We start from the raw sequence: 13,036 nt of genomic DNA, 5'->3' as shown, positions 1-13,036 counted from the left end.
ATATGTATTCCAGAATTAAAAGATTCTAGAACTCCAGATGACTGTGCAGCTCATCATGTACTCTTTCATTGTATCCTTTTCCTAATAAATAGCCTGATTAGACCTGTCAGTGGCCAAGTAAGTACTATTTTCCTTGGTTCCACCCTGACACCCGAGAGGTGTAAAATAGACTGATACACAATAAGAAACACTGCATGGGAGACTGGGTCATCTCTCTTTGAAGTATTCATTATGAGTTAAAGTAAACGGACTGCCACCAAGCTAATTGCCGCTTACGTATCAATATCTCCTGGGGAAGATGAAGTAGGAAAATCCCATGTAGAACTGAATCATCTTAAAAATTCTAAAATGTGAGCTTGTCCTTTGTAAAATTTTACTGTTGTATTATTTCATTATGAAAGAGAAGTTTAAGCAAAAAAAGATTAATTGGTCATGTGGTAAGAGCAAAGGTAATATAACTAATGTAATAAATGTAAATAACTAGGTCCATACAAGATTTTACACACACACACACACACACACACACACACACACACGCACACATACACACACAGAGAAATAGAGAGAAGGTAGAAGGTATCCTCAGAAGTCACTAGCAACAGGGGAACTAGGAAAGGCTTCCTGGAAGAGGTGTGACTTGAATAAAGTCTTGAAAAAAGCCAGAGAACTTGAGGAAGGTCCCTAACATGTTGGATGGATCCCCGGTAGCATAATTATGGTAGGATATGGACAAGATGTGTAGCATGAACAAGCTTGCAAAGGTTGAAATCTGTATCACTGGGAGAAAGCACCCACACATCAATGTGGTCACAGGTACATTGTACCTGTAATTGGAATGTTATTTATTGCATTTACATTTTAAATTGATATAATTTCATTATTGGTTGAATATTTTAGCATACTTTAATTTCCTTATTTATTTCTTTTGATTCGTTTAGTTTTGTACTAAACTTAATCACATGTCTTCATTGCTTCATCAGATTTTCTCAAGCTAGCAACCACACTAGCTCTTAACTGAAACATACTTGTCATTTTGCATTACATGCAGTTCTTGTGGACAATATATTATTGGGTTCTATTTTTTTAAAATAACACATTCCACATACAACCCCATAAAAATAGAGACATTCAATCTATTTACATCAATTTAACATTATAATTATTACAATTGGATTTGGAGTCAGGAAGACCTGAGTTCAAATTCTATCTCATTGATTATCTGTATGACCCTTCACAGATCACTTAACCTCTGTCAGCCTTATTTCTTCATCTGTAAAATGGAGATAATAATAATAGCATCTGCCTTACAGGGTTGTTGTAAGCATCAAATGAGATAATATTTGCAAAATACTCTGCAAATCTTAATATTGTATAAATGCTAGCTATCACTATTAGTCCATTTTTTTTACCTTTTTATAATGTTTTTTCATTTTGTTTGGAAAAAATCAACTATCTTGATTTATTATCAAGTTAACAAGCATTTATTGAGTGCCTGCTATATGTCTGGCTCTGCTTTGTTATTCATAGTTAAATGTTATTAAATTTATGTTTCCCCTAGAGCTTGACCCTTCCTCCATCTTTGTGAAATGTAGTTTTCTTTTGGGATGACCAAGAACCTTTCCTTCTCAACTTTCTTTTTCCTACCGTTTTTTTTCTTTTGTTAATATGAAATGCCCTCTGAATGATTTATTTTGTTCTTCTGTTTGTTATTCTCCTTTTTTGCTTCCTACCTCCAAAGCAATGTAGTCTTGTCCATGAATCACAGCAATACCCTATACTCCACCTTGAAGCAAGTATCTAGGTCGTTCTATGCCATTAGCAAATGATTATGTTATTTAGTGCTAGAAGAGAAGTTGGGGGATGACCTAGCTCAGGGGGTCTTAACCTGGGTCCCTGAATTTGTTTGTTTGTTTAAAACATTTTAATTGATTTCCTTGATAATCATGTGTATTTTATTTAAGGCGTTAAAAAACTTGTTCTGAGAAGGGGTCATAGGCTTCATCATATTGCACCAAAGGGGTACATGACATAAAAAGGTTAAGAACCTCTGATCTAGTCCAACTCTTCATTTTACAGATAGTAGCTTCCTTATGGGAAGTTCACCCAGGTCATAAGTTTCAGAGCTGAAATCTGAACTCACCCCTTCTAATTCCAAATCTAGCCTTCTTTTCACTATGCCAAGCTGCCTTCCCTAATTATACTTTTCTCTATACTATTTCTAATTGTCTGTCTTGCTGACCAAATATTTCACTCTGAGGCATGAACAAATTCATTTAACTAATCTTTTTGTCTCTCTAATACATCATAATTAGAGTGAGGTGACTGAGACTTTAACCTGAGTACTAAATTAGACGATGCCAATGAGCACTTTCAGTCCTTCAACCATGTAGAAACAACTGAATTTAGAACCTAATTAGCAACAATAATTAGTTAAAATGGGAAGCTGTGAAGTAGCAAGCTGCGATGTGCTCCTCCCCACCCTGTTCTTTCCCACTCTGTCTCCCAACTAAGGGTATGCTCTATTACCAACTATCAAGGCCATGGTTTGTAATATTACCTCAGGTGAAAAAATTCTTTGTTCCATTTTTACTTCAATATTTAAGATTTCAATACTTACAATCAAGAAATTATTATTAATAGAGAATTTTTATGTTCACAGGATTCTGAATACCTGATGATAGAAAAATTGCTTATTTCCTATAATCAACATCCAAATTAATTTAACATTTTACTAAACACCTACTATGTGCAAAGCATGGTGCTAGGTTACTTTAATGGAGCTATGATTTCATCGACATGAGTGATACTACAAAGATTGTGTACACTTTTGTCTATGTGTCTACATCTCCTCATAGTTCATTTTCATGAAAACAACCAAGATGATGATGTCTTCCTCTATATCTCTTGACATTACATGGATAATTATTGATTATGTAAGTTTTTCAATGGTTATTCCTTATTCTTCCTGATCCACTCCCTTTTCTAGTCATGAATGTCTGGTATGATAATCTTTATGCTACTTCTTGTGCATTGTTCTTTAGTAATATCTTACTATGCACACCTCCATCCAGCTTGGGCCTCTCCATTGGCCTTTGGGTAGTCCACAGCATAAATTCTTCAGAAACAATGCTGTTTCATGCTTTATCCACAAAGCACCAGAAGTACAATGATATTTGTTTCATAGAGAAGTTTGAGACCATTGAAAGACAGTCCATTCCACCATTTTCTTTCTATTTAATTCTGGACTAAATTCATTTTCCATCTGTAGTATCCAAGCATTATGTGTGTACTGTTGGCTCAGCTCTATAGATTATATATCCAGTAGTCTGGATGTTGATTTACCATGGTATAGACATTCATTATCCCTTTGGTTTTAATCCTATGTGGCTAACTTTGATGGACTCTTGATGTTGATTATAGGAAATAAGCAATTTTTCTATCATCAGGTAGAATACTATCACCACTACTGAATTCAACTGCCCTAAGACTTCACTGACAATCCCTATGACTTCCCAGATTAAAAGTTTTTTTCCGTGTTCACCATTCCTTATATGTGTTATATTCCCTTATTTGAATAAAAACTTTTTGAAGGCAGGTAATATCTTTATATTCCCAGTACCTAGCACAGTTAGTAGGTGCTTAATAAATGTTTTTCATTCATTCATTGCATCAGCACAACTGTCACCCTCAAAGAAGAACATCTGAAGGACCTCATCATCTATAGAGAATTTATTAATCGGTATTCTGAGCTAGACCTCCTCCATGATGGTATTAAACACCTTTGGTGAGAGGATATAGCACTTTGTTCTGTGTTTTCCTTGTCCTTGAGAACCATAAAATCTAGTGGGTGAAATTGATCATATAGGAAAGTAACAATAACACAAATTAAAACATTATTGTATAAAAGAGCTCCAAAGATCCATGGCATAGAATTGCTACTTTTCCAATACCTATCTCTCCAGGCATAACTCACTTACCTTAGTAGCAATGTGTATGTGTGGTTTGTTTGTCTGTTTTTTTTTTTCTTAAAGAAAAATTATGATTACCTGATTCAGCTTTTCAATTCACTGTCAGCCTTGTTGGCTTATATCCCTGATGGGGGGAGGGGGGAGGACTGGAGGGTGTTGACAAGATAGAGCAATAAACAGTGGATACTTACCTGAAGTGACATCATGAGCAATCCCACTAATAGAAATTACTGCTCCTGCGATGCCATTGTTATTTTCATCAAGTATCATTCCCTTAATGCCATGATGAACCTGCCAGAAGAAGTCATAGTGGGGTAAGAGCTGCTGCCCATTCATTTAAGGGACACCTACTGGGGGTCTAACTGGGGAGTTAAGAAAAGGAAAGTGAGAGAACTCTTCCATAAAGAGCAAAAATCTCTCTTTGTTTTATTCATTCTATCAACCAAAAGCCCCAAATGGCAATAGCCTTATTTCTATTTGGGGTAGAAAGTTAGAATCATTGTGTTCTGATCCTGAAACTCCAAGGCAAATAAGTTTCCTTACGCCCCTTCCCTCTGATATTTTGGCTTTCTAACTTCCAAGGCCATCCAAATCTCTCTGCAGAATACTAACTTAGAAAGATCACATGCAATTAAGCACTTAAAATATTTTGGAGGTGATGAGGAAGAAAAGAGTGATATTGAAAGGATTCCTAAGAAAGAAAATGATGCCTTATTGCTTGCTGTGTGTAGGATTATAAATTAGGAGACTGGAGAAAAGAATATGGGCTGGGGCTATGGGAATAAAGAAGAAAAGGTAGATCAAATCATTTCACAAAGGAATAATCATTAGGACTTGATGATTGACCATCAGATACAGGATTCGGTAGTGAGGACGGGGATAAATATGTATTAATAAAAGGCAGAGGCACCTCCCACGTCATAAAACTGGGAGAAAATTTTTGTTGTGGATACAGTAGACAAAAACATGGTGAATAAATTAATTAATATCAATGGGGCACTTGGGAAGGAGTAAGGGGAAGAACTAAGGTCTAAGGCCATCACACTGGGAACATCTTAGACACTATAAGAAATCCAGAGGGAGAGACAAGTCTGTTAGAGCAGTGTGTTTGGGCTCCAAAAAAACCCCTCATTTACAACTAAGAAATCTCTCCTTTTTTGTGGTGCAAATAGGGAAATTAAAAGTTGGGACTTCCCAGAAATACTTTTAGTTTTTACCTCTTCCAAGAAACTAATCAATGCCTCGAGGTTGCCAAGCCACTCCCTTTGCAGCTCCTCTTGGCGTGGAAACTTATTGCAACTCAGTTCCAGAGTGATATCAAAGCAATTGGTATGGAGGTAATTGAAGTCTTGCATTCCTATGAAAGAAAGGGCACAGTAGCAGATTTGTACATCTGAACACCCTGTCTTGCCTCTCAAATGGAACTCTTCCATATTCTTCCATCCCTTAATACTTTCTCTTCTACCTCTTGGCCTCTAAATTATTTCTTCCTTACAAAACAGCATTTCCTCCCCAAATTTCCAATATCTCCCCCTTTTTCTATCCTTTTAAAGCAATTCCCACCACCATGAAATACCTAATATTTCTTCTCCATTTCACAGACTTAAAATTTACTTTTTCTTCATCATTTCCCAAACCTCCTTAATGCCAGTGACTTAGAACCAGGAGTGTACTGGTTGATATTTAACAACTGGTTTTTGGGGTCAGAGTATGGGTGGGAGTTTGTTAGGGGGAAGTGCTCATAACATATTTTTTAAGTTTAATCGGCATTATTTCTATTTTCTCCACCACTTTCCTAAGTCTAGACAATCAACAACGTAATAAATCAAGCTCTGATTTGTAGCATTTGCCAATTTCTGAGGTATGATTGCTCACACTGAAAATTTCACAATTGGCAGCCAGTAAGATCTGGCTCTAGTAAACCTCTGTTTAGAACTAAGGTGATCATACGCATCCCATTTTAATTGGAACGGTTTTGCTTTGGGATGGAACATCCAAGCAAACGTGGTAATAGGGAACAGAGGAAACCAACCACAGCAAACTGGCTATCAGAGACGATTTTTGATGAATTAGTTTCAATAAAGAGAACCTATAGCATGGCCACAAGGTGCATATTATTGAGAAATCACGCTAGATACAATGATTTCTAAATATTATTTGGAATTGTGCTAAATAGAATGATTTCTTTCTACAAAAAACCACATCCTTGTTCATAGAATCTTAGAACTAGAGAATACTTTAGATTCATCTTGTCTAACCCCTTCATTTTAAATATTAGGGACCTGAGCCCCAAGAAAAGAAAGTAACAAAATGGAGTTCAGCAGAACTGAGACTAGAATCTGGTTCTCTTGTTCATTATTTTAGTTTCCTACTATATCAAACTATCTTTCCTTATTGGATAAAATTCTGAAACTAAAACTTTCAAAGCTAGGGACAGACATAGACCTACTATTAAGAAGTCAAAAAGTACACATCTTAAAAGCAACAATTTATATTTTTATATATTTTCGGTTTAATTTTATGACTCTGCGGAAGTGACCTGGCATAGTAGATAGAGACTGGAGTTAGGACAACCTGGGCTTCAATTTCCTGGCATGTAAAATACAGGAGTTGGATTAAACGGCCTTTGAGGTCCCTTCAAGCTCTATATCAATGACCCAATGAGCTAAACTATCCCACTTCTGACACTTTCTAGCTGGGGGACCATGGACAAGTCATTTAATGTCTAAGTATCTCAAGCAACTCCCCCAGAATTTAAGTCAGAAATGTGTTGTGTGGAAAAGGTAGTATCCTACACAGCCAGAAATCACAGCTCTATCTCTTATTAGAAATTAGGGAGACAATAGCAACACTTTTAGTTTATGTTCTTGAGAAGACGTACTTCTAGAAGTGAGATTATGTCTGCCAGATTTTCAAAAATAACAAAGTTGATTTTGTCTGTTATCTCCACTATGGTATGGTATGGTATGGATCATACTGGACTTGGGGTCAGGACAGCTCCAGGGTCTAAATCTGCCTCAGACACTTACTAGCTATGTTGACCCTGGGCAAGTCACATAATGTCCCTGGGCCTCAGTTTCCTAACTTTAAAATGAAGAGATTGAACTCAGTGACCTCTAAGATCTCTTCAAGCCTTAAATCTCTTATCCTGTAATACTCTATTTTAGTTAATAAGTATTCATCACCTCTTAGATACTAAATGAGATGTTCTAAACTTTGTGAGTACCGGTCCAGGACCATAACTAAACATTTTTATGCCTGGGATAAGGTTGGGGCATGGGGGTGGGATGTGCTAGGAGGAATTCACTCAGGATGCAGCCTTGTAAATTTTAGCATCCTGGAGAAAAACACCAGTTACTCTTCCTTAATTTTGATTCTGCTAAGTATAAATTGTCCTTAAGGTTTCTAAATAATCTATTTAGCAGGAGCTTGAAGGAATTCTATGATATTAGGCCCCTAACTATGACCTATTTTGCACTACTTATAATGCTTTCCTTAAAAGGGTACATTGAAATTCTGTTTAAAATAGTGTGAAATTAGCATTTATAATTCTTATTTTATGTTGCTATCTTTAGGCATTAATAAGTCCTCACTTAAAACTGTTTATTTCTTCAAAGCCTTTTAGTAAATTTAGTAAATAATTAATTTTAATTTTAATTTAGTAAATTTAGTAAATAAATAATAAATTATTTAGTAAATAATCATTTACATTTATAAAAATCCAGTTTAATTTTTTTAAAGCATGTCAAGCGGCAAGCTGGGATGAACTCCTCCCTACCCTGTTCTTTCCCATTCAGTCTTCCAACTAAAGGTATTCTCTATACTGACTATTATGGCCATGGTTACTAGTAACCCTCAGAAAGTCCATCAAGTGGAAACATGCTATTAGTCGCAAGAAGACAGCTAAATGTAGTACGTCCTTAAATTCCCCATCTTCTCCCTTCACCCCTTTCCACAAGGATTATCCTAGCCAATCAGCTCAGTCTTTATCAAAAGTGGAGATCAAGCAGTGGTGTGCTGGCACATGTTTAACAAGTGATTCTCTTACCCATGCCCCCACCCCCAAGACTTTCTTTCCAAGTCTCTAGGCTTAGCATCTGTTGTATCCTTTTGCTTTCCCTCACTGTGAATAATGCTGCCTGTTTGTCAGGATAATGAAGTTACTGTACCCACTTCCAGCTCTTCCTTGAAACCTCCTTACCCTTGCTGACAGAATACCAGGAAGCCCCATTGGTGATGCCATCAGGAAAGTAATCGCCACAGTTCCAGCCCAGGTGCATCCATCCATGTGCATAGGAATAGCCTTTGGCCAGCTGAGGGGAAAGCACGGTAGGAAACATGACCCAGAATCTACCAAATTTATGTGGGAATGTTCACACCTAGAATTGGGGGTGAAGCCAAAAGTCACTCAATTAGCTGTGTTGATCAGCAGGGTTAAAACAAAATAGTGGGAACATCGTGGGTGGAGAAATAAAGAGCCCTGCATTCTAGTACTGGCTCTGCCATTAACCCCACTTTGTAAACTAGAGTATATCTCTTCTCTGCGCTTCAGTTTACTCTTCTGTTAAAAGGAAGACATTAGACTAGGTGGGCTCTAATGCCACTTTCAGCTCTCTTGGTCTTTATTTACTTTGGCACTGAACTTAGGAGAAGACTACAATATTCCTGTTTTCAATGGATGTTACTACTCATGTGTAGGCAGACCCTGGAAGCAGGCTTTTGAAACAGCATAACAATTAATTTTTTTTGGACGCCACATTTTAACGTAATTGTCAAGGTGCTTTAAATAGACATCTCATTGAGCCTCACAATAACATAACCTTGTGAGGTAGGCACTACAAGAATTTTTAACTCTGTTTTACAGTTGAGGAAACTGAGGTTCAGAAAAGTTAAGTGACTAGGGTCACACAAGAGAGATCTGAACCCAAGCCTTCCTGCCTCCAAGTCCATTATGATCTCAATTCCATTCTGTTTCTATGATGTTATTTCATGTACTTTGATGGTCAGTTTTGGGGATATCGTAATATTTATGCTGTGTTGTAGAGAGTACTGACATACATGGACAAAACAAATGGCTGACTGTTTAAAGCAACAACATAAACATAATAACAATAACTGAAATTTGCATTTGGGTAACAAGGTGACTTGCCTTCATTTTTATGGTCAAGAAATTCTTTGATCATTTTCCTCAATATCATCCTTGTGACTTGGCAGGGCCTCAGTGTCTGAGCCTAAGACTAAACCTCTTTTAAAACAGAGAGAGAGAGAGAGAGAGAGAGAGGGAGAGAGAGAGAGAGAGAGAGAGATGAACAAAGCATAGTCTTCAGGGGACACACAAAGGAAGAAAATAGTTCCCAGTGGGGATATTTTAAGGGTAGGAGTTACAGAGTCTACCAAAGGTGAAAAGAACAGTTTATCCAGAAAGATTAAGGTTACTACTAGCATAGAGGAGGGAGGGAAGGAGAAGGAATGTGCCTGCTGCTGTTTTTCCCTGTTCTTCATAATACAGGGACATTCCAGGGGATTTTTGGAGATTTAATCATCCCCTCAATAAACCTTGTTAACTCCCTAACCTCTCTGTACGTTTAAAATGCATGGTTGCATCCTCAGATGGTGGACATAAGGTGTTACAAATGGTCTTGTACTTCTTCTATTCAATTAACACTTACTGGGTGCCTATGATTTACATATCATCATGCTAGGTGCTGTGAATAGCAGAAAAGTGTCTTATAAATACTAGAGTTTAATAAATGTTCATAAGATTGTTGAATGAACTCTCTTCATGTTGAACGTGAGCCCATAGGGTTCCCATCTGCCTATTGAAATACTCAGGGGCAGCTAGGTGGTGCAGTGGATAGAGCACCGGCCCTGAAGTCAGGAGGACCTAAGTTCAAATTCGGCCTCAGACCAAACATTTGACACGTACTAGCTGCGTGACCTTAGGCAAGTCACTTAACCCCAATTGCCTCACCAAAAAACAAACAAACAAACAAAAAAGAAATACTCAGGTCTTTCCAGTTCTATCAACTCATCTCCTTTCCTCTTCATTGCTAAACTTCTTGAAAAATTTGTCTATACCAATGCTTCCACTTCCTTACTACCCACTCTCTGCTGCACCCCTTGCAATTTACAGGAGCATAGTATTTTTAGAGGTTAAAGGACCTTCAAGATCATTTAGTTCAACCCCTTTATTTTATAGAAGAGGAAATTGGGACAGACTGAATACTTGCCCAAGGTCATACAGTTAGAAAATGCAGAACTGAAATGACACCTGATCTTCTGATGCCAAATTGAGTATGTTTTCTACTCTGCCACAGAGGTCTCCTCTCCTCGTTCTCAACCCAAAAGTATTTATGTATTTATGAAGAACCTGCTTTGTGCTAAGCACCTTAGGTTAAAAGACAAGTCAAATTCTCCTATTGGTCTCTGAAGCTTTCGACACTGTTGGTCACCCACTCATACTCTCAACCTTAGCTTCAGAGACATCAGTCTCTTGTGGTTCTTCTCTGTCATCTTCACTGAATCCTAATTTTCTGCTTGACCTCTTAATAAAGGTATTGCCTAAGGAATTATCTTTGGCTCTTCACAACTTCAATCATGACTTCTATACTCACATGTTCTTTGCAGCTGCAGTCTAGACCTGCGCTGTCAGCTGCCTTCAGGACACGTCCACATAGATGTCTCACTCAAATCTAAAACCCCACATGTCCATGTCAAAGCTCATGACCTTTCTGCCTACATCTGTCCTTCCTTCTGATTCCACCCTTTCTACCTGCAGTACCATCCTTCACTTACTTACTATCTTTTGTTTATCTTCGACTTTTTTTTCATTTCTGAAGGGGTGACTTTCCATGTTGTAGAAGCCTTGAATGCCAGGCTTTAAGTTTGCTCAGGAGGCGATAGGCAATCACTAAAGGTTTTTGAGTAGAGGAGCAATGTAACCGATTCTACAGGCAAGAAACATTAATATGACAGGGACATAAAAGATGGATTGGAGAGGGTTTTTCTTGGCAAAGATACTGGAGAGGTTTGCCATTTCATTCTCCAGTGTGTCTCCATTTTATAGATGAAGAACTGAGACAAACAGCGTTAAGTGACTTGCCCAGAGTCACACAACTAGTAAGTGTCTGAGGCCAGATTTGAACTCAGTTCTTCCTGATTCCAAGTCTGGTGTTCTGTCCACTTCACCACTTAGATGTCCCATCTGCAGACAATAGGGACTCAATAAAAACTTATTGGAATTGGCTTATTGGGAATTGTGGGAAATATCCCCAAAGTATCAGAATCCCAGTGGCCTGAATTCCCACCCAAAAAAAAGGAGAGGATGGGTCAGTGGATGAGAGAAAAAGGAGAGAAGTTTGACACCTATAAGAATAGGTCCATATCTGACCTGGAAGATGACTCCACTATTCCCCTAAGGAACACAGACAGCCTAGTCGGGCTGGAGAACGCCCTCTTGGATATAGACACTGAAGATTTATTGATTGAGGAAGAGCCTTGCCCTTTAAAGAAATTTGATTGACTTTAGCTAATCCAGGTCTTTTAAGAGCTAGAAGGTTTTGTTTAGGGGTGAAGCTGAATGAATAGCTCTCAGCTGCCCAGAAATAAGCTTCCTTCTTCTTCCTGCTGAAACACGTTTCCTGCCAAATTGCTGATGCTACACTTCTCATTGAGAGACCTTCCAGATACAGGGACCAGACCAGACCTCCTTATTCCATGCTAAACTAACTTGTGTAAACTCATCTTGTGGCTGACAGTCACAGTGCCTGTACCTCCTGCGACTTTGTTGCTCTCCCTAGAACAGGACAGAAAAGTATTACATCAGAAAAGTCTTTTGTAACAGCAACATTGTGCGATGACCAATTTTGATAGACTTAGCTCTTCTCAGCAATACAATGATCTAAGACAATTCCAAAAGACTCATGATAGAAAATCCTATCCACAGGGCATCTAGGTAGTGCAGTGGATAGAGCACCGGCCCTGAAGTCATGAGAAGCTGAGTTCAAATCCAGCCTCAGACCAAACGCTTGACACTTACTAGCTGTGTGACCCTAGGCAAGTCACTTTACCCCAATTGCCTCAAAACAAACAAACAGACAAAAAAAAAGAAAGAAAAAAATACTATCCACATCTAGAGAAAGAACTGTGGCGTCTCAATGCTGATTGAAGCATCTCCCTTTTCTTTTTTTCGTGATTTTTCCCTTTTGTTCTGATTCTTATTTCACAACGTGCCTATAGCCTATGTCAGACTGCATGCCATCTTGGGAAGGGAGGAGAAAAAAATTTGGAACTTAAAATCTCATAAAAGTGAATGCTGAAAACGAAGAAATAAAAAAAAATATATTAAAAGGCTCTAAGGAAGACATCCAAAGCATTGGCTAGATTGGCTAGGCTTTCTGGATGATTTATAGAAAGACATGGAAAAGAATTGCACGAACAGGATAGGAAAGCATGGGTTACTATCTGAACCCAACGAATGAGTACCTATACCAGGGGTGGGGAACCTGTGGCCCCCTACGTCCTCAAGTGTGGCCCTTTGAATGAATCCAAATTTCACAGAACAACTCCCATTAATAAAAGGATTTGTTATGTGAAACTTAGACTCAATCAAAAGGCTGCTCCTGAGGACCTAGAAGGCCACAGTTTCCCCACTGCTGACCCACACCAACCAGTTCATAGATCCATTAAAGTGTATTTTAATTGGGAGGCTTGGGGTCAGAGCACCTTTGTTTAAATCTCAGTTCTGCTACCTATAACCTGTGTGACCTCAAGCAAGTCACTTAACCTCTCTAGTCCTCAGTTTCCTCATCTGTAAAATGAAGGAAATGGAGCAGATGACCCGGAGCTCTAAATCAATGGTTTTCTTATCTTATGGGTTAGTAGAAAATGAAGAGTTCTTGGAGGTACTATGTCCATTAGAGCAGCTCAAAACGAAAGCAAAATGTTCCTTAATACATGCATGCCATAAATACAAATATCATCACATCTATAATACCTTAACAGGAATTTATGCATGTAATTTAAGACAAAGTAGATGTTTGTGAAAGATGCATCTTTCTGATAGGTAT

General features: G+C 38.0%; 1 protein-coding gene across 2 annotated transcripts in view; it reads right to left on the bottom strand.

Moving 5' to 3' along the window:
• Positions 1–13,036, bottom strand: part of CPN1 (carboxypeptidase N subunit 1) — a 50,384-nt gene that overhangs the window by 5,733 nt on the left and 31,615 nt on the right. For both annotated transcript variants that reach the window (XM_027860591.1, XM_027860600.1), the window contains exons 5-7: positions 8,170–8,281; positions 5,186–5,325; positions 4,160–4,259 (exon numbers count right to left, since the gene is read on the bottom strand). In XM_027860591.1, the coding sequence (XP_027716392.1) occupies positions 4,160–4,259; positions 5,186–5,325; positions 8,170–8,281 (352 nt within the window). The remainder of the gene's footprint in view (positions 1–4,159; positions 4,260–5,185; positions 5,326–8,169; positions 8,282–13,036) is intronic.

This window comes from Vombatus ursinus, unplaced genomic scaffold (genome assembly GCF_900497805.2).
Source record: "Vombatus ursinus unplaced genomic scaffold, bare-nosed wombat genome assembly UNPS02000749.1, whole genome shotgun sequence".
NCBI lineage: Eukaryota > Metazoa > Chordata > Mammalia > Diprotodontia > Vombatidae > Vombatus > Vombatus ursinus.
This window is presented reverse-complemented; position numbering and strand designations above follow the sequence as displayed.